At 38.7% G+C, this 19,308-nt stretch overlaps 3 protein-coding genes across 3 annotated transcripts; 2 read left to right on the forward strand and 1 right to left on the reverse strand.

Moving 5' to 3' along the window:
- The first annotated feature begins 7 nt into the window (after positions 1-7).
- On the forward strand, positions 8-13,407 carry LOC141429717 (probable 4-coumarate--CoA ligase 1). Its single transcript, XM_074090183.1, has 9 exons — positions 8-378; positions 3,311-3,521; positions 7,668-7,814; positions 8,199-8,399; positions 8,559-8,667; positions 8,866-9,092; positions 9,612-9,790; positions 11,204-11,359; positions 12,462-13,407. Exons 1-9 carry the CDS (start codon positions 130-132, stop codon positions 12,750-12,752), a joined length of 1,770 nt encoding a protein of 589 aa, XP_073946284.1. The 5' UTR covers positions 8-129; the 3' UTR covers positions 12,753-13,407.
- On the reverse strand, positions 13,395-17,524 carry PPP4R2r (Protein phosphatase 4 regulatory subunit 2-related protein). Its single transcript, XM_074090184.1, has one exon. It carries the CDS (start codon positions 17,424-17,426, stop codon positions 15,930-15,932), a length of 1,497 nt encoding a protein of 498 aa, XP_073946285.1. The 5' UTR covers positions 17,427-17,524; the 3' UTR covers positions 13,395-15,929.
- A 549-nt stretch (positions 17,525-18,073) lies between these two features.
- Grx5 (Glutaredoxin 5) lies at positions 18,074-18,855 on the forward strand. Its single transcript, XM_074090186.1, has 2 exons — positions 18,074-18,445; positions 18,528-18,855. Exons 1-2 carry the CDS (start codon positions 18,190-18,192, stop codon positions 18,710-18,712), a joined length of 441 nt encoding a protein of 146 aa, XP_073946287.1. The 5' UTR covers positions 18,074-18,189; the 3' UTR covers positions 18,713-18,855.
- Positions 18,856-19,308: the final 453 nt, after the last annotated feature.

The following is a 19,308-nucleotide window of genomic DNA, read 5'->3' on the forward strand; positions in this document are numbered from 1 at the left end:
TTTTTAGTGGTTTAGTAGATATGGGAAAAGTCTGAGTTGGACCTTGCCCCGTGCGGCGTGCCAGCGGCCGACTGCGGCCGCGCGCATTTACACGCCGCTACTTCGCGGGAAAACATCGCGAGCGCAGACATGTCTCATTTGAAAGTTTTACGCGGGAACTTCGTGAAAATCCTCAACTATCCCACGAAAAATTACACAAAAACGAAATTAAACCGCAATGTGTCGCTCACTACTAGCAGGTGTTTGGCCACGCAAACTGCTCCTGTAGTCGAATGTAAATATCTAACGTCGCCTTGGGGTGAAATTGAAGTTGGTAAAGAAACGCTTACTGATTTTGTGTTTCGGGATATCGAGTTATGGGAAGACAAGCCTTCTGTGGTAAGTTATTTTGTTTTATTTAATTTTGCATTTTTTTTTAATTCATGATAAGCAGAAAATACTTTGAGATTTTATGGCAAGTAACGGAAGTAGTTAAATTTTCGGTAGTACAATCGGTGCCCTAACACAAATATTTACTTTTTTACAATTAGTATGAAAAAATTGACATTTATGTTAGGGAACCTATATAATTACTAACCGAAGTAGGTATGCACTTTGCTCATAAACTTTATCAGTTAAGTATTGTGAAGCATTTGATCAACAATTAACGTCGTTTAATGAATGTGCATGTAGGTACACATTGCAACAGTCCCCATCAATTTATCTATTTACATGTCAGTACAAAGTTCACTGCGCTCTATTATACGGATGTGAGATACTGACATACCAATTATAAATAGTCCCTATGCGAAGGTTGAGGCTACGGCAACGATGGTTGGCAGAGCGAAGCGTGTCATCGTAATGGAATATCGTCACTACTTTGAAAAAATCTCGTATCTAAAATCAATATGTCAACAAAATTGAACCTTGATGTAATGTCTATAAAGTTCACTCAGAAAAATTATCTATTTTGAGCTACGAGTTTTTTTAAAAGCAGTGACGATATTTAGAGATTCTTTCCCAAGCTGTACTGTAAATTCAATAAAGATTTTAAGCGTTTGGTTTTAAATAACTGTAGAAATGCATCTCGCTTGGACGTCGCTAGACATTTCAACTATTTATAAGTCAGGCGCAATCTCATTGATACCGCTTCAGAGACTGTAAATAAACAGACATTCGACTAGTCGTTACTGTGTAGTAATAGTACTGGCTTGTCGCAAATAGAGGCGGCGTATTAGAACAGCCGCGCCCGCTCCGAGCCAGCGTATTGCGTTAGTATACAAGGCAACCATAATTTCGTAACTTATCAGTTTTCTACGCGAGACTAATCGACCCAGGTAATTCAATTTGCTTTTACATAATCAGGAAAAAGGATACGGTTTGTAAATTGCTAGCTGGCTTAACGTTAAATTAAAATTGTTTCGAAGACGTTGACGCGCGTGGAGAATTGCCAATTTTATTTACAGTAAAGAAGGTAATCAATTGTCTACCGCAATATCAAAGTTCAGCTAGTGACCTTTGACCCGCATCGCAATGATCTTGAGATTTGAAAATAGCAACTGGATACATAATGTTGTTTAATTGCCAATAAACGTCCACCGCAATACATACTTCCGCTCGAAACGTTCGAATGAAAACCAAACCAAACAAGAAAATAATGTAGGTTCGTATCTTAGCTTTACCACGACCTACGCCTGGACTTTGCTCTGACCAGCTAAGAAACCTATTTACTACTTGTTCACACTATTAACTACACGTGCCGGACAGAAACACTGTAGGACTCTTTGACCACAAAACCTGTATCCGACCAACGTCAAGTAAAGCTAAGTTGAGGCCGTGAAACATGTTGTGAAAATTAAGCTAGAACTCGTTTTGCGTTTCTTTTTTAACCCCCGACGTAAAAGAGGGGTGTTAAAAGTTTGACCGCTATATCTGTCTGTCTGTCTGACTGTCTGTGGCACCGTAGCTCTTAAACGGGTGGACCGTTTTGAATGCGGCTTTTTGTATTTGAAATCAGGTTTTCTAGCGATGGTTCTAACATGTTTCATCAAAATCGGTTCAGCCGTTTTTGAGATATTGAACTTTGAAGTGACAAAGTCGGGGGTTTCCCAACTTTTTGTTGGTTAGGTTAGTCATAATGAAACATTCATGTCCATTAAATTAAAAGAAAATTTGGTCACTAAACTGCATATTCACTTGAAATTTCGTATCATATTATTATCGCAGTTTTACGCAGTTCACGATTAAATTTCAACTTGAAAATGAAAACGTAAGGTCTTTTTTTGTAAGGTCTAGCTAGCGGTTTGCTTTATGGCCTTTCAAGCAGAGGATCGTGGGTTCGAGTTTTTGGCGTTTACGTGCGATTTACATTACAGTCATCAGAACAAGTGCTCAAAATGATTAGGTACACACCACTCTACTGCCGAGGTAATAAGAGTGTTTAGAATGATCATTTTGAGCACCACAACTGCTCATCTACGTCAGCTTCTGACTGTAGGTCTACATGGCACTTTAATGAATGAAGCAACCTTTCAAATCAAGAAGGTGATTATACGACGTCTCTCAATATGAGGATTTAGGGGGTTTCAGACTAGCGTTTATTACGCTCTCCTTCCTGCGTGTTCAATTATTAAAGAAAACAATTACGCACCTGTACGCTTCAGAAAACGAGCTTGTACGCGCAAATATAACTAGTCTGAAATCGCTCTAAAAGTTCTCTTCCCACTGTGTAGACACAAAAATCAGTGTCAGGCATAAATATGCTTTTTGTATTTCTTTTTATTCTTCTTAACCAACTGTCGCCGTCGCATGCCAGTATGCGTGTTAGGGCCCCCCGCACATTGGCTACTTAGTGGCGGCCACGCTTGAGCGACTAGTGGCCGTCACAGCATCGGCGCAAACCGAGCGTTTGAGTGGCCGCGTTCGAACCACAAGCTGCGGGAGTCGACCGCGCTCGCTACTTGTGGCTGCGTTTTGTCGTTCGACCCGTGCGCACACACGGCCACAGCAGGGCTACTACGAAACTCCAAAATCGAAGTTCGTATATCGTACCGTCCCTCTCACTCTCGTATTTAATAATATAAGCGCCAGCGGGACGGTACGATACGAACTTCGATTTTCGAGTTTCGTAGTAGCCCAGCAGTGTCCGATCAATTGACGCAAGTGCCACTGGTGGCGGCGTGTAGTGGTCTGGCTGAACCACTGGTGGTCGCGTTTAGTGGCGGCGACTGGTGGCCATAATGTGCTGGGGCCCTTACATTCCGTGCTTGACACGTTCCTTACGGTCATGGAATACGGTGTAGTGGGTAAAGTAAAAATTAAACTCCTTCAGACATGCGGCGCGTCGGGCCGAGGGTACGACTACTCCATGATGAAGCTGATGATCGAGCGATGCGCCAACGGCTTGGCGGGCGCTTTGAAGCTCAAACATGGCGAGCGCATCGGGCTCATCCTCCCTAACCTACCGGAGTTCGTCGTGCTAATCCATGGCGCCATGAAGGCTGGACTGGTCGTCACTTTCGCCAACCCCCTCTATACTGCAGGTAAGATTTTAAAACTAAACTTTTTCAGTCACGTGGGCCGGATTTAGAGGTTTGGAGTCCTTGGGAAAAGATCAATCGTTATCGTCAATTTTTATCTTACGAAAGAGAGTAATTAGAGAAATTTATATTTATGTTTTTGAAATAATCATGTATGTTAGGAAGAACATATGTGATTTTCCCACTAACGTCGATAAGCCAAAGGCTACTAAGAACACAGGAAAGCTTATATAAAGTTCTATCTTACAGACTGGCTAAAACCAAAAAGTAGTTTCTGGGGAATTGCATATTTTATAATAAAATTCCAAAAAATATTACAAATGAAACGGATAAAAAAATCAGATCTATTGTCAAGAAGACATTTATATCAAAGGCGTATTATAAAGTTATATTGATTATATATATCATGGGCAGGGATATTTGGAAATAATTCCGATCCGCATTAGCGATCCCTTCAAATAGCGAACCTACTGTGTTAAAAATAAAGTTGTGTTAAATACTTGTGATGTATAGATATCATTTACTAATATTGTAAATCTGTTTAAAAAAATATACCTCGTTGAGTTTCTTGCCGGATTCTTCTCAACAGAGGTTTTTCCGAATCGGTGGTAGATTTTTTTTGACATTCATAAGTGTGTTATAGCCTAAATTGAATAAAGATATTTTGACTTTGACTTTGATCTCTAAAAGAATGGAGAAATTGCTAATAGACGGGACTACGAAGACTGGACTTCTGGACACTTTCGCCTATACCTTCTAACTCTAACTATACACTGCAGATAAGGTTTTAAACGACAAATTAGGGAGTGTCGATAAATTGGTTTTAAGTAATTCACTTGCTCAAGAGCGTAGCTTCGGCAGGGCGTAGAGCAGGGTACAAAATTATATTAGGCAATCTAATCGAAAGGTATTATGAACTCAAAATCCAGCTAACTCGTCAAAAACATGTACTTATAAATCTTTCCAGCCGTTTTAGCGTGAAAGACTAACAAATATACATGCCCAATATTAGTAAAAATATGAATATATATTATATTACATATAGGATTAGGATTAATCGCAGACAGTAGGTAGTATATTGACTAGTCGGGACGGAAATAAAGTTTTATAAGTTAAACATTTTTAAAGCAGTACCTAAGCATTATTCACTTGGTAGGCATTGTCAGCCTTTTGATCGCAAGTCATCGTTAGATGGTACCTACCGATGTTTTTTTTAAATAATGAGAGTTATTTTATGATTAGATTAACCTTTTTGATAAAATCGGTGAATCCGTTTGTGGGTAATGCTAAAATAATTATTGCATAATGGCAGGCAATTGAAACTGTTTAGGTATATAAGTAGTACGATTCGAGAGTTTTAAAATTATTTTTAAATGCTTATGTCCCCGAATGTCAGTAGGTACTTACCTGCAAAGGTAGGTATATGAATTGAATACACATGCCTAAATATGTATATTCAGTTGGTACTTTTGTTTGCCAGTAGCCGTAGTCAACCTTACAGTTTTGGGTTGCGTCATCACGCCCTTAACCTTTGGTATGCCGAGGGACTGATCTAGAGATGGTGCGTATTTACGTTACCAGGTTTTGATACCAGATATTTCCTTGCAAGTATAACAACCAGGTACCGACCCGATATACTTGCAAGACTTGAAAGTATTTTTCCATTAAAGTATACTGTCCTTTCAAAGTAAGTGCTACTACGTCGAACTCGAACTTCGAACGAATCGAATGTAATTATATCTTATATTCATACACATAAGGTTCAGATTGTGCTTGTACGTGAAATAAAATACTTTCAAAGTATTTTACGCCTTGATTGGAATATTTTGAATCTTATCTGTATAATAACAACGTTTAATTTAAACTTGCAAGGAAGCAAGTATTCGACTCGTTGCGTTGGACAAAAAATACTTTGAAAGTATTTTGATACCTGGTTTCTGCACCTGGTATGAGAAGGTGGACGTACTTTTAAGCCCTGGTACGCGATTTAGCAAGTATAACCCATCCCTAGACTGATCAGTCCGAGTACCCGTCGGCTGCCTTGTGACGGATCAGTCCGGGCCCCCTCGGCTGCCTATATCACTTTGGTTTTTGCATTTTGATACACACGAGATGTGTATACAAAAAAATCCGACGAACTGTAACCCTACTTTTTTTTATAGGATAAAAGTTAACTACAGCCGAACATAGGTCTAGTCACAGTCTAGTCTACAGAATAGAGTTGACCTGTACGATTAGGGGAATTAGGTACGTTAGTCGAAAATTAGATTTAATTATTGTAATGAAATACCCAAAAATATTCTAAGGCCATTGTCTTATAACAATACAATACGTTCTATTCTAAGGCTAAGACTACTCATCCACCAGACTTCGAGGTAGCTAAGCGGCGTGTAAGGAAAACGTCACCAATAGGATTTATTAACCCTAGAATCGCTAATGGGGACAATTTTTGAATAAACCTAGCTAGCTCGTGAATACCATTTGTAATTGTTAGAAAACAATACTTTGACTTAACACAAATTATATGTTCAACTGATTGGCAAAATTTATTAGAGCTGCAATTTTTTCTATAGTTTCGCCGGAAGACCAGCGCTGACTCCATCCGAGGAGAATTTATGCTAAGGCGGGACCATTTCGGGCACATAAAATAGTTTCACATTGTAACTTACCCTTTCTTTTTGATTTTTATTTTATTTTTTGTCTCCAATATTTCTACATTCATTTCGAACTAGATGTTATCTTGGACGAAATTGCGGCAAAATATAGCTTAGCTTTGTACCTACTGTGCACAGCTCTGGTGGTGTGTTAAGTTTTTCAGTATTAGGTAAATACACCTAAAATGTGGAATTTAGTGCCATAAATTTAAACTGATTATTTAGAATGTTATCACTGATAATTCTAAAATCGGCTTAAATTTAATCGTATAATCTTTTAGTTTGATGAAGTTACGTACTATTATTTGGTTTGGCTGTTGAATTGATATTCCGTTATTTTCCTAAATTCCAATGGGGATCAGGATGAAAATGGTCCAAGTTGGTACTTACGTTATGGATGGTCCGTTGCGAGACGCCCTGTTGTCTAGACGTTGGTTGTAGACGCCATTATCTTAATGTTTATATTAAGATAATATTTTCATACCTCGTCCCACGGCGTATATAGTATAGCTATGTACACAAAGGCAATTATGATAGAGTAGATAATTGTGACGTAATAAGTTCAAGGTTCAGTAGTAATTGCACGTTTATTATATGGAGGAAGGTAAACTAGTTAAACAACAGAATACCTATATACACTTTTTTCTATGGACATTAGTGTAAAAACACTTTAATAATGTAATTGTTTGTTGATAAATTGTTATTGCTTCAGAAAGGGGCAAAAACAAGAAAACTCGCTTAACTCTGCAGAAAAGAACCCGATGAAGTGCTACTCGGACTCGAATGCGAAGGGTTCCGTAGTCAAATGATTTTATACGATCAGGAACCACTTGCAAGGTTAACAAATTAAATCGTTAACCCTAAGTGATCAATGACAGTTTCATATGTTTTGATACTACTTAACCCCGGGTTAGCAGTTAACGGAAGTTACAGATAATATGTCATTAACTTTGGTTCATACAAAGTCCGTCTAAGTAGCTAACGTAAAGGAAGTGGGTTTTGATGCGATAGGATATGGATATGGCGCAGTCGCGTCCTTTGGTTTTAGAATAGCAGTTTTTGATTAACCTTTTCGCCGCCACGTCAAATACAAAAGAAATCACCCATACGCCATACATTGCAATGTCTGAAATTAAACCTTAGCACAATTCAACGAAGGTTGCTTTTGCATTTAAGTAATGGACGTATACCTATATATAGGTCGTTGGCGTGGAACCGGCGGTGCGTATATATGAGTCGATGGCGTGGAAAAGGTTAAACGTATCTTCCTATCATCATCAGGAAACTGAATTGCGTACCAGGGTGAAACCATTTTTCAATCAATTCCACGAAGCCTTCTCAGGCAGATGTTTGGAATGCCAACATATGACGCTTGAAGCGAAAAGGTTCTCTTGTTCTCTTCACTTACTATTATACACGTTTGATCCTTAGTACGTGATTATTGATGAATATACAGAATATAAGAAATTTAATCGCATATTGCTTCTTTCAACAGAGGAAGTGAGGCGACAGTTCGTAGACTGCAACGTGAAATGCATCGCCACCATCGAGATGTTTATGCCAGTGGCCCTAGAAGTATGCAAGTCGCTGAAGGATTACAAAGGCACTATTTGGGTCGGTAGCGACGTCGAGCACGATAATGGTACGTATTGGCACTTTTCATAGTTTTATTACTTTGAATACTGACCAGGTTGTATTCATAAAACGTACGGATGGAGTTAAGCCCGGTTCACATTTTTCTGTCGTGTTGTGTCGTGACGCATCAGAACGGTATCGGTTTTTTTGTGCTAATTTATTTTATAAGGAAAATAAAAAGTTTACTAAAACACAATAACAAACAAATAATGTTACTAACAAATTATGGTTTTAATTGTCTGAAATAAATGTTTTTTGTTTATTTATAAAGTGATTATTAGGGCATTCACTAACTAACCTTAAAGTTTGAAGTTGTATCAAAAATAGACGCTGTATGTTCCAAACTAACATTTAACCAGCAATGTTTGAGATATTTTCTTCACCTTTTTAGGAGTCTACGGCCTCAAGCCTTTGTTGATGGCGGATCACGAAGCCGACCTGCCAGATCTGAACAGCGACGATGTCTGTCTGATCCCCTACTCCAGCGGGACAACGGGCATGCCTAAGGGAGTCATGCTCACTCACAAGAATCTCGTGACCAATTTGAAGCAGGTGCAGTACCCGAAGATGATGAAATATGAGGGGGAAAAAGGTGAGATGAGTTTTACATTTACAACCGGATTGTTGAGTGGTTAGAGAGCCTGGCTACGAAGCTTGAGGTTCCGGTTTCGTTTCCCAGTCGAGGATTATTATACTAGTAGATAGGTACTTTGAATCGCAGAATTTTTACTATTCTATTACATATTTACAGGAAAAGGTGACGTTGTTTTGACGGTGCCACCATTCTTCCACATCTACGGGTTCAATGGTGTGCTCAATTACATTCTCGCCCTTGGATACCATCTTGTCAGTATGCCCAGGTAATATTGGTACCAATATTTGTCAATGAGACTCTATTTACATTATTCTAATAGAATTACACTGCTGTGCTCGATCAATCTTGTGTAACTCGTTAGGATTGTGACCCCGCTACTGAAACGATTTTACCGGATTAATGCAAACAGGGTCCTGAGTATTAATACCTAAGGCCAGCTTTTGATATTCATATTTTCACTCAGATTTACGCCAGAAGACTACATCAAATGTTTGACCGAGTATCAGCCAACAACGTTGTTTGTGGTGCCTTCGCTGCTAGCGTTCCTGGCAACGCATCCGTCAGTGAAGAAGGAACATTTACAGTTCATTGAAACTATCATGGTCGGTGCTGCGCCCACTACAGACAGTATGCTAGAAAAATTCTTGCTTAAATGTGAGAAAACGAAGGATGAAATTCGTCTGTTACAAGGTAAAGTAAAAATTAAATTTTATCTATACCATATAGTAAATCCTCAATTATGCATTCAGTTCGCCGTTTCGTTAATTTTTTCGTTTGTCTTTATGTCATTACAATGCAAATGTAAATAATTACAACACAGTAATGTTACAGTCACTACCTATATGTATAGGTCAGGCTTTTTTTTATTCGACTGGATGGCGAACGAGCAAGTGGGTCTCCTGATGGTAAGAGATCACCACCGCCCATAAACATCTGCAACACTTGGGGTATTGCAGACGCGTTGCCAACCTAGAGGCCTAAGATGGGATACCTCACGTGCCAGTAATTACACCGGCTGTCTTACTCTCCACGCCGAAACAACAATGCAAGCACTGCTGCTTCACGGCAGGATTAGCGAGCCAGATGGTGGTAGCAATCCGGGCGGACCTTGCACAAGGTCCTACCACCTGCAGAACCTGCACCTGTGACGTACCCCTTTGATAATTTCAGAGTTTGACATTGCCTAACTCTAACAACACTTTCTTTCAGGTTACGGCATGACTGAGAGTTCACCGGTGACCCTGATGACCCCTTACGTGTATCCGTACAACAAAGTGGGTTCTGTGGGGCAGCTCATACCCAGCACCCAGGGGAAGATCATTTCGCTCACGACGGGGGAGATGCTGGGCCCGCACAAGTCTGGAGAGCTACTGCTGAGAGGGCCGCAGGTGATTTTTTTTTTAAAGTTGGTTCACTCAAGGTCATAAATCTCAAGGTGTAAGTAGTACGACATCCCGTAAGTAGTACGACAAACTTTTTTTTTTATTCGACTGGATGGCAAACGAGCAAGTGGGCCTCCTGATGGTAAGAGATCGCCACCGCCCATAAACATCTGCAACACCAGGGGTATTGCAGATGCGTTGCCAACCTTAGGCCTAAGATGGGATACCTCAAGTGCCAGTAATTTCACCGGTTGTCTTACTCTCCACGCCGAAACACAACAGTGCAACAGTGCAAGGGGTCGAGATAGGCAGGCGCGGATCCAGCCCTCAAAAAAAGGTTGTGGTCACACCCAAGTCACAGCCACCCAAAAGTCGGCCAAGTGCGAGTCGGAGTACAAACTCGCTTATGAACAGGCATTACTCATAAACGACTTTTGAAAGTGTTATTACTAGTCTATTTGGGTTGTGGGCATGCCCATCGTGCCCACAACGGTGGATCCGCCCTTGGAGATAGGTGGGCTGGTCATCTACCACAAATCATAAAGTTAACCCAACCACACACGAATTGACGTTAAGATTGGGTTCGAATGTGAAAATAAACACTGACCCGTGATTAATCTCTATCTCATCTGATGAAAAGTGCAGATCCGAAGGTGTTACTCATTGGTTCAGTAACAGCCTATTCACTCTAGCCTTGTAGAGCCCTAGGTTGTAATTATCCATATTTTGCCCTTGAACACGCAATATCATTGTTACCACTTTCCTACCTACTATTGATGATATTGTGGCTTAAAATGAGAATCAATTTACAATTATTGCTTAATAAAATATAGGTAGAGTCATTCACGATGACGCGTGCCGTAGTTCTTATTACAATCGTCTTCGTGGATGGCACTAGCTATAACCATTAGCCGCGGCTTCACTTACGTACCTATCGATCGTGAACCATCAGCAGGGTTACTACGAAACTTGAAACTCGAAGTTCGTATCGTACCGTCCCTCTCGCTCTCGTATTAAATAGTATAAGTGTCAGAGGGACCGCACGACACGAACTTCAAGTGTCGTAGTAGCCCTGCAGGCACTTAAATTTAAATAGCGGAATTTCATTTCGATTGCCAGACAATTGTGTATGTGAGCAAAGCTGCGGGAAAAGGCTAGCTCATATAGATATAACTACCCGGGCTACTTATGTAGTATTATAAATGTGAAGGTTTGTAAGTCTGTTTGTTTGTTTGTTACCTTATCACGTTTAAACCGCTGAACTGATGTAGTTGAAATTCGGTATACAGATAGTTTGAGTCCCGAGGAAGGACATAGGATAGTTTTATCCCGGAATATTGCATAGTTCCTGCGGGATATCGGTAAACGAATTCTACGCGGACGGAACAGCTAGTTCAAAATAAACTTTTCATATTTTAGGTGATGAAAGGTTACTGGAACAACGAGCAGGCGACGGCGGAGACGCTGGACAGCGACGGATGGCTGCACACGGGAGACGTTGCGTATTATGATAATGATCATTATTTCTACATCGTCGACCGCACCAAGGAGCTCATTAAAGTTAAAGGCAATCAGGTAATTATGACTTTTTTGACGCGTGGTTGCGGTTTTTTAGTTGTCACGTGGTGGTGTTTGACCACGATCTTAGGTACAGTCACTAGCACCAATATCTGACACAACAAAGATTGCATAAATATCTTCTTAATAGATGCTGCCATTTTAGGCAAGTCTAAGGTGTTTAAGACTTTAAAAGTCTCTTTTATAAAACCATTAGACCATTAAAGGGTACAATAAAAGCATAATATCAATAAAATGCTAAGTAAGTTTTGTTTTAGTTTTATGATACGACACGGAATACAGTGTCAATGAACTTCGACTCCAGGAAACTGGGAATGAAACTAGAATGATAATCAAAAGACACAGTGAAAGACGTCAGCGCAATTTGACCAGCACAGCGGTAAACAATAAGAATTTAAAATGAATAGAAAATGTTTTAAACATTATTTTGTTCAATAAATTGTGAGAACTTACAGTGCCACCTTGTTCTGCGTCAGTACGACAATTATCAACTTCTCAGAAACTATCCACCTCTAAAGTAGCAGTTGCCGCTCGCTGTGTTATTAATAAATAAGAGATTTCCAAGCCAAGCCAAGGCCAAGCTACATTTTTAAAGACGCTATTTTGCTTTGTCATTCATGAAGTCATATCATTATTTGTCTCTATTATACGATTAGACTATACATAGCCTGAACTTAGTGCCATAAATTTATCGGTGGTCAGAATTGAAACTAATGCCGCTATTATAGGTACAGTCAAGGGCAAAGACGACTTTATGCACTTAACATTAAGGACGTGTATACATATTTTTGCAACTTTGGCCGTGTCGATATCTTTGCCCTTGACTGTACAAACGTCAATTTAGTTGGGATGGGACACGGGAACACTATATTTACCAGCAGGCTGTTGGCAACAGCTGGTTAGTTTTCGTTCCTATCCTGTTTGGTCGTATCTACACATCAGAATTTCGAAAAAAAGTTTGGGTAGGTATCTTTGCAGTTGGGAGATTTTACGATTTAGGGTTCCGTTTGCAAAATATACCTAAGGCTTTTGAGGAATGGTGTCCTACAGTTTGTGCCTGGACTTTCTGGTTAGTCTAAAAGCGACGTTTCCCTTGCAGGTATCTCCTACAGAGTTGGAAAGCGTCATAATGGAGCAACCTGAAGTGGCCGACGTAGCAGTAGTGGGTGTCCCTCACGCGTTGGCCGGCGAAGTGCCGCGGGCGTTCGTAGTGCTCAAGCCGAAACAAAAACTGACGGAGAAACAAGTTTACGACATCGTCGCTTCTAAACTAACGCGGTATAAACATCTTGACGGTGGTGTCACTTTCCTTGACGTTATACCCAGGAACGCAGCCGGGAAAATCATGAGAAATGAACTTAAAGTTAAAAGATACACCCCGCAGAAGTAATTTGATTTTTGTACAGTTGAATCGTTTCATGTGGTCTCACCATGGAACTTTCAAAAGTTATGTCAAATCACATGTTAATGCCTAACAAGAAAGCAATTCTCATGGCATTATAAGTTTTTTTGATATTGCAATGCAATGATTTAACTGTACATAGGCACTGACGTGATATGGAGTAGGTACTTAGTTAATGTGTATAGAAACACGAGCTGTGATTTTTTTAGAATAAGTGTGTTGATAAATATTATGTTAGCATCTAAATGTGGTTAAATATTATGATAATAGTTTAAAATTGTTAAAGGTTTGGTCTTGTAAAAGACAAAATATGATCATCATCATCATCATATCAGCCATAGGATGTCCACTGTTGGACATAGGCCTCCCTCATAGACCTCCAGTTGCCTCGGTTGGAAGCAGCTTGCATCCAGCGTAAACCCGCGACCTTAACCAGGTCATCCGTCCATCTCGTTGGTGGACGTCCTACGCTGCGCTTGCCGATCCGTGGTCTTCACTCGAGAACCTTTCGACCCCAGCGACCATCTGTTCTCCGTGCTATATGGCCTGCCCATTGCCACTTCGACGACCTAATTTGCTAAAATATGAATGTATTAAATATTTTTAAAAGGTTAACAATAAAAATGTTCATTAAACACTATCATTTGATTGTTTTATTTTTATTACGTTTTACAAAAAATAAAAATAACTTACAGTATCTAACAAGAAAAGGTACCCAACACCTGGCTCAGTTTTGATTTCTTTTGATATATGTATATATGTTAGATTTTTTTTTATGTTCTCAAACATATAATCAAAGCAGTAAATAACTAGCAATTTGCTTGAATAAAATTTACTACAAGATGGTTTAGACATACTTTTAAGTAGGTACCTTGGAGGACAATTTCTCCCAACAGGAGTCTGTTATTCTAGACCACTCTCTTTCATTTTATCAAAATAACTCATATCGGAGCCAGACAGTTATGTATACATATCGTCACTACTTTGAAAAAAAATCTCTTATCTAAAATCAATATGTCAACAAAATTGAATCTTGACATAATGTTCATACAGTTCACTCAGATAAATTATGTATTTTGAGGTACAAGTTTTTTTTAAATGGTGACGATATGTTTCCTTGTACGGATAATCTTTGCACTGCAATCAATCAATACCATTATTAAATGTCATTTTATTTACTAAAAGTGAAAAAGGAACTATAGAGTAAAATACATCCCCGCTAACTATAAGCCGATGGTCTCCAAGGTTCACTAATATGTTGCATAAAATCGAATCTCATAATTTCGTTTCTCAGAGCTTTCTTCTTGAGCAGAATCATCATATCACCAAATTACTTTTAACATGTATTTTTTGTCATACTATCATTTCTCATAATTTTGTAAAGCAGAATATTAACATCACAAATTATCGATGAGAATAATATTTATATGTTCGAATAGTTGCTACGCAGAAATACATATCTCATAATATTACTTTGCATAAGGATAATAAAAAGCAGAATAAAATTTTACTAAACATTCCTTGCAATTAAATTAATTGTAGTTCTATATTAAGAGGGTTTATACCTGCTGAGCTGGCAATGTTGCATTTTTGTTAGTTTTTCTCGATTATTCCATAAAAATTGAACGAAAATTAATAAAGTTGTCTGATAGAACCCTTCTTAATATATAAGTTAATGTGTCTACTCCAATAATTATTCGTGATAGACTTTTATATTCCTTAAAAACGAATTAATGTTTATGACCGGTATGACAACATTGCCAGCTCAGCAGGTATAAACGCTCTTAACCTAACCTTTACTGGCAGCAGTAAGATTTTGGCGCTTCGCCGGCCGCTGCCTCGGCACGCTCGCTTCGCTCGCTCGGTTCGCGCGCTGTTGTGGTCGCAGATCTAACCTAACCCACCCAACCTACTATGTAGCTGCTGTTCTGTTCTAGCGCTTTGCCTGCTGCTGTTACAGCACGCTTACTTTGCTGGCCTTACTTTAACCTTAACCCATTCTTATGGTAGCGTTAGTTCCTTTAGCTATGTCATTACGCCATGTCAAAGTCAGCGCTATCGGAAATTCCGTGAAAATACAATAGCCCAAACTAGTATTTTGCTATGCCATATAAAAATCGGCGATCCTAACGTTCTGCTATTTAATATTCTGCAGAAGTATATTCGGCAAAAAGAGTGTTCTGCTGTTTAATATTCTGATTATGATTATGCAAAAGCATCATTTGGGAAAAAAAATGAGATACCTGTTATGCGAAGTGTATTTAGGAGAATCTATATTATGCAAGATAAAGGGAACCCGGTCTCCAACTACAAAATGCTAGTTCTATTACCGTATTATTTGCCGCAGATGGAAATTGTGAACAATGTAAACACTTCAGCCACCGTTTTCCATGAATTATTTATAAATTAGTTCTTCAAACACTGCTAAAACCATACTTATAATATCTATTGATTTGTTATTTTAAACCATATTACAAAATGAAATATTTCTAAAATTTTATTTTAAAATCTTTTTGCAGTTCAGGCTATTGTGACATTCTTTTAAAAGCTATTTTTATTTTTTAATGACAAGCTATTAAAATTGATTACTAAACAAATAGAAAAAGTTGATGGTGGTGATCTCTTACCATCAGGAGACCCACTTGCTTGTTTGCCATCCAGTCGAATAAAAATAATAATTTTTGTTTTAATTTCATATTCAAGAGACACATTTACTTGCTTTGTGTTTTAGAATATTAAATAACTTAAACATTAATTAATTGACACCATGAGCTATTACATGAACTACTTTTTATATCTCTATTCAATTTAAAGAATTGTAACATTGCAAGTTGTTTATATGGTGCACAAATTCTATCTATGGTAAGTATACATAAATTCGCACACAGCATTGTAAGGATTACTTGTATGTAAACTAATTATAAAGGGTTTGTTTCAATTGTGTTCCCCTCTACTTGACATTCAGTTTGAATAAAATGGTGTTGCAGACATGCTTAAATATATATTTATGGTGAGGTGAATACACTGTTCCATTCATATCCTTGGTCGCCAGCACTGTATTGTGGTAATATGAGTTCCATATCAGTCCTTTTGTTCAGAACAAAATAAGTTCCAATATTTTACTATTCTTAGGACAATACACTTTAAAAAGGGTAAATAATACATTTACGAGTCTCCAGTACCTGTGGAAGTTTCTGTACTTTCAGTCTTTTCATCATTTTTCTGTTCCACTTCAGTTATGCTAATCTCTGCAGGTTCAGAAGGTGGTATTTCTATTTTACCTGGGGCTTCAGGCTCAGGCTGAGGTAGTTCGGAATTTACATCAGATATTGAATAGTTATCAGACTCAATAACAGGTTGCGGAGTCGTTTTTTCCTCCTCTTTACCAGGGGCTACTACTTCTTTGACTTCAGCAATCTCCTTGACAGGTTCCTGGAGTTTATCATCTGCATGGTTTGATTCCTCATGGACATGCACTGCTTCAGTGTTGCTCTCATCTGGCTTAGGGGAGTTACTGTTTCCATCTGTGTTGTCACTGGATGATGAGCTTTCTTCACTTGATGTGGACACTTCTGAAATGTGTTTCGGTTCTTCTTCCTTCATGTTGGAGTCTGAGCTGCTCTCATCAGTAGATACTTGCTGTTCAGTTGCTGTTTCTTCAACTGTCTTAACTTCGGGAGGACTATCTTTCTCAGTTGAGTCAATATTATCTTTTTTCTCAGGTATGTTTGCTGCCTGCTCTATTAGCTTCTGCTCTGTCATATCAGCATCATCTACTGTGATCTGAGGAATAACTAAAGCTGGGCTTTCAGCAATTTCAGTCTTCATTTCAACCGGTTTATCTTCAACTGGGGCTGTGTCTGTATTAGTGGGGCTTGATTTTTCCAAATCTTCAGTAGCTGGGCTTGCTTTTGGAGATAAAGGATCTCCAGGCTTACTTTCTGGGACAGGATCATCTGCACCCACATTTAACTCAGGTGGAGTGACAGATTCATACTTAGTAGGTGTTTTGTCTTGAGTATCCATTGGAGTGTTTTGCTTGGCTTGTAGGCGCGCCTCTATATCATCTACAGAGATGTGTGTATCAGATGAGCTTGGCTGTGGTTCAGATTTTTGCCGTTCTGCATTCTCCTTCCATGACATATCTTCCATCTCAACGTCAACGTTATATTCAGAGTTGTTGTCAGAGCCATTCACAATGGGCTCAGAAATATCGCCATTCTCAGGTTCCGGCAGACGCTGAGCACCCGGCTCTCTGGTGCTGACGACAAGAATGTTCTTCTCAATTGCCCTCATGAATTTGTCTATTCGATTGTATTGTTTACGAGGAAATGTGAGAAGCTCGCAAATCCTTTGGACGGTAAACGGGGCGGACGTGAACGCGTCCAGACGCTCCATCAAACTATTCTTCATGATATCGTAGTTAAAGGGGTCCACGTTTGGATACGGTGGAATATCTATGCCTGGAGTAGTCTCGTAAAAATCAGTAATAACGTTTAAAAGCTTTTCTTTAAATAAACACTTCACTACTGGCCACTGGTAGACAGGATCACCGGTTCGCGCTACATATGCCAAGTATTCGTTGAGCTCTTGAGGGATAGTTTTTGGTTTGCGCTTCGAGAAATCTTCTAAGAAATGTAACACTTCCTCAGCATTTTCCATTTTGAACTCGTTTCTACAAAAAAATTGCCACAAATGAAGAATGCACTGCAGAACGCAACTTTTTAGTGAGTGAGTGTGACATGCGCGAATGATGAATGGAATGAATGAGTAAATGTCATTAATTATAAACACGCACGACTCTCAGTTCAGAGGGCCTACTCCAAAATTCGAAGTTGGTATCGTACCGTTCCTCTCATTCTCGTAGTAAATAGTATAAGCGTCAGAGGGACGGAACAACACGAACTTCGATTTTCGAGTTTCGTAGTAGCGCTGCAGTTTAACAAATGATACAAAAACGATTTAAAATTCTTTAATCTTTTGACTGTAAAGAGAGAAATATCCTAAACAGCTTGGAAGTAATTTAAAATAAGACTATATTTCTAATTTTATAATTTAAACCACAAGTGACGTAAGCGAGAAACGATGCGTCAAACAAACGTTTCAAAAATGATTTGACAATTTCAAATTATACCTACATACCTACAGGGCTACTATGTAACTCAAAACTCGAAGTTCGTATCGTACCGTCCCTCTCGCTCTCGTCTTTAAATAGCATAAGTGTCAGAGGGACAGCACGACACGAACTTCGAGTTTGGAGTTTCATAGTAGCCCTGCTATTCACGTACGTGTTCATATCATTCATTCAATTCATGCATGACATGACAGTGACAGTTCATCGAAAGCCGAAAAATTTTGGTTTTTGTTTTTCTATTATTCAAAATTTTTAGCCCCCATAACAGTCTTGGACTTAAATTAAAACAAAATGAGTATCCTATTTCGAAGGAGTTTTCTGCCCACATGTAACAATGCATTGAAGATCTCACTCCGCTCTTTTGCGGATGCTGCAATCAACGAAAAAATTGAAAAAATCGTGAAGGATAATAAAGTCGTAGTTTTTATGAAAGGGGTACCTGATGCGCCGAGATGTGGTTTCAGTAATGCTGTTGTGCAGATAATGAGAATGCATGCGGTGCCATACGAAAGCCACGATGTTCTCGCGAATGAAGATATCCGACAAGGTAGGTTATCGATGCCTGTTGTTGTATAACTCTTATCAAGTTTCTTATACATCTTAATTAACATCCCACCCTTTTGTTACAGGAATCAAAGATTACTCAAATTGGCCAACAATTCCTCAAGTATTCATCAATGGAGAGTTTGTTGGAGGTTGTGATATCATGCTGCAGATGCATCAGTCAGGCGAACTTGTAGAGGAATTAAAAAAAGTCGGCATAAAGAGTGCCCTTCTGACTGCAGAGGAGACTAAGAAGGAAGAAGTCAAGTGAAATTGAAGTTTATGTATCTAGAATAGTAGATAAGATTCTTATCATTCTGTTTTGCCTGTTATTGTTTTTAAATTATCATTATTTAATATTCTCTGCTGTTGTGACTGATATAATAATATGTAATAGATTTTAATGCTATATAATGGTTTAATTTTTTCTGACTGGCAACAAGCATGTAGGAGTTACCTGATGAAAGTTGATCCTCCACATTATTATAAAAAATTTATTGATTAATATTGGGTTTTAGCAGTTTTTAACAGAATTTTGCCACATTAGATGGTCACTGATCTGATTAACTGTTAGTTATTTAGATTTTATTGTATTACTGACTGGAATTTTTCACTATGGATTGACAGACTATTAGGGTTTACTTATTTATAATTATCTTTTGCTTATCTTTAACCCCTCATATGCTGAATCTAGTCTCATCTGTTTTAATAAGCACAGATTCAGCTGCTTTGAATAAAGATATGAAAAGATAGCTTTAAATTTGACACAGATCCATGTCTTACCCATACAAGGGGTTAAGGATTTTGATAAAATTTGCTATGTAGAGGTTTTTGGTGGCAAATGAACTAGCTTCGTCATATTTAGAG

Source organism: Choristoneura fumiferana, chromosome 7 (assembly GCF_025370935.1).
Source record: "Choristoneura fumiferana chromosome 7, NRCan_CFum_1, whole genome shotgun sequence".
NCBI classification, from domain to species: Eukaryota; Metazoa; Arthropoda; class Insecta; order Lepidoptera; family Tortricidae; genus Choristoneura; species Choristoneura fumiferana.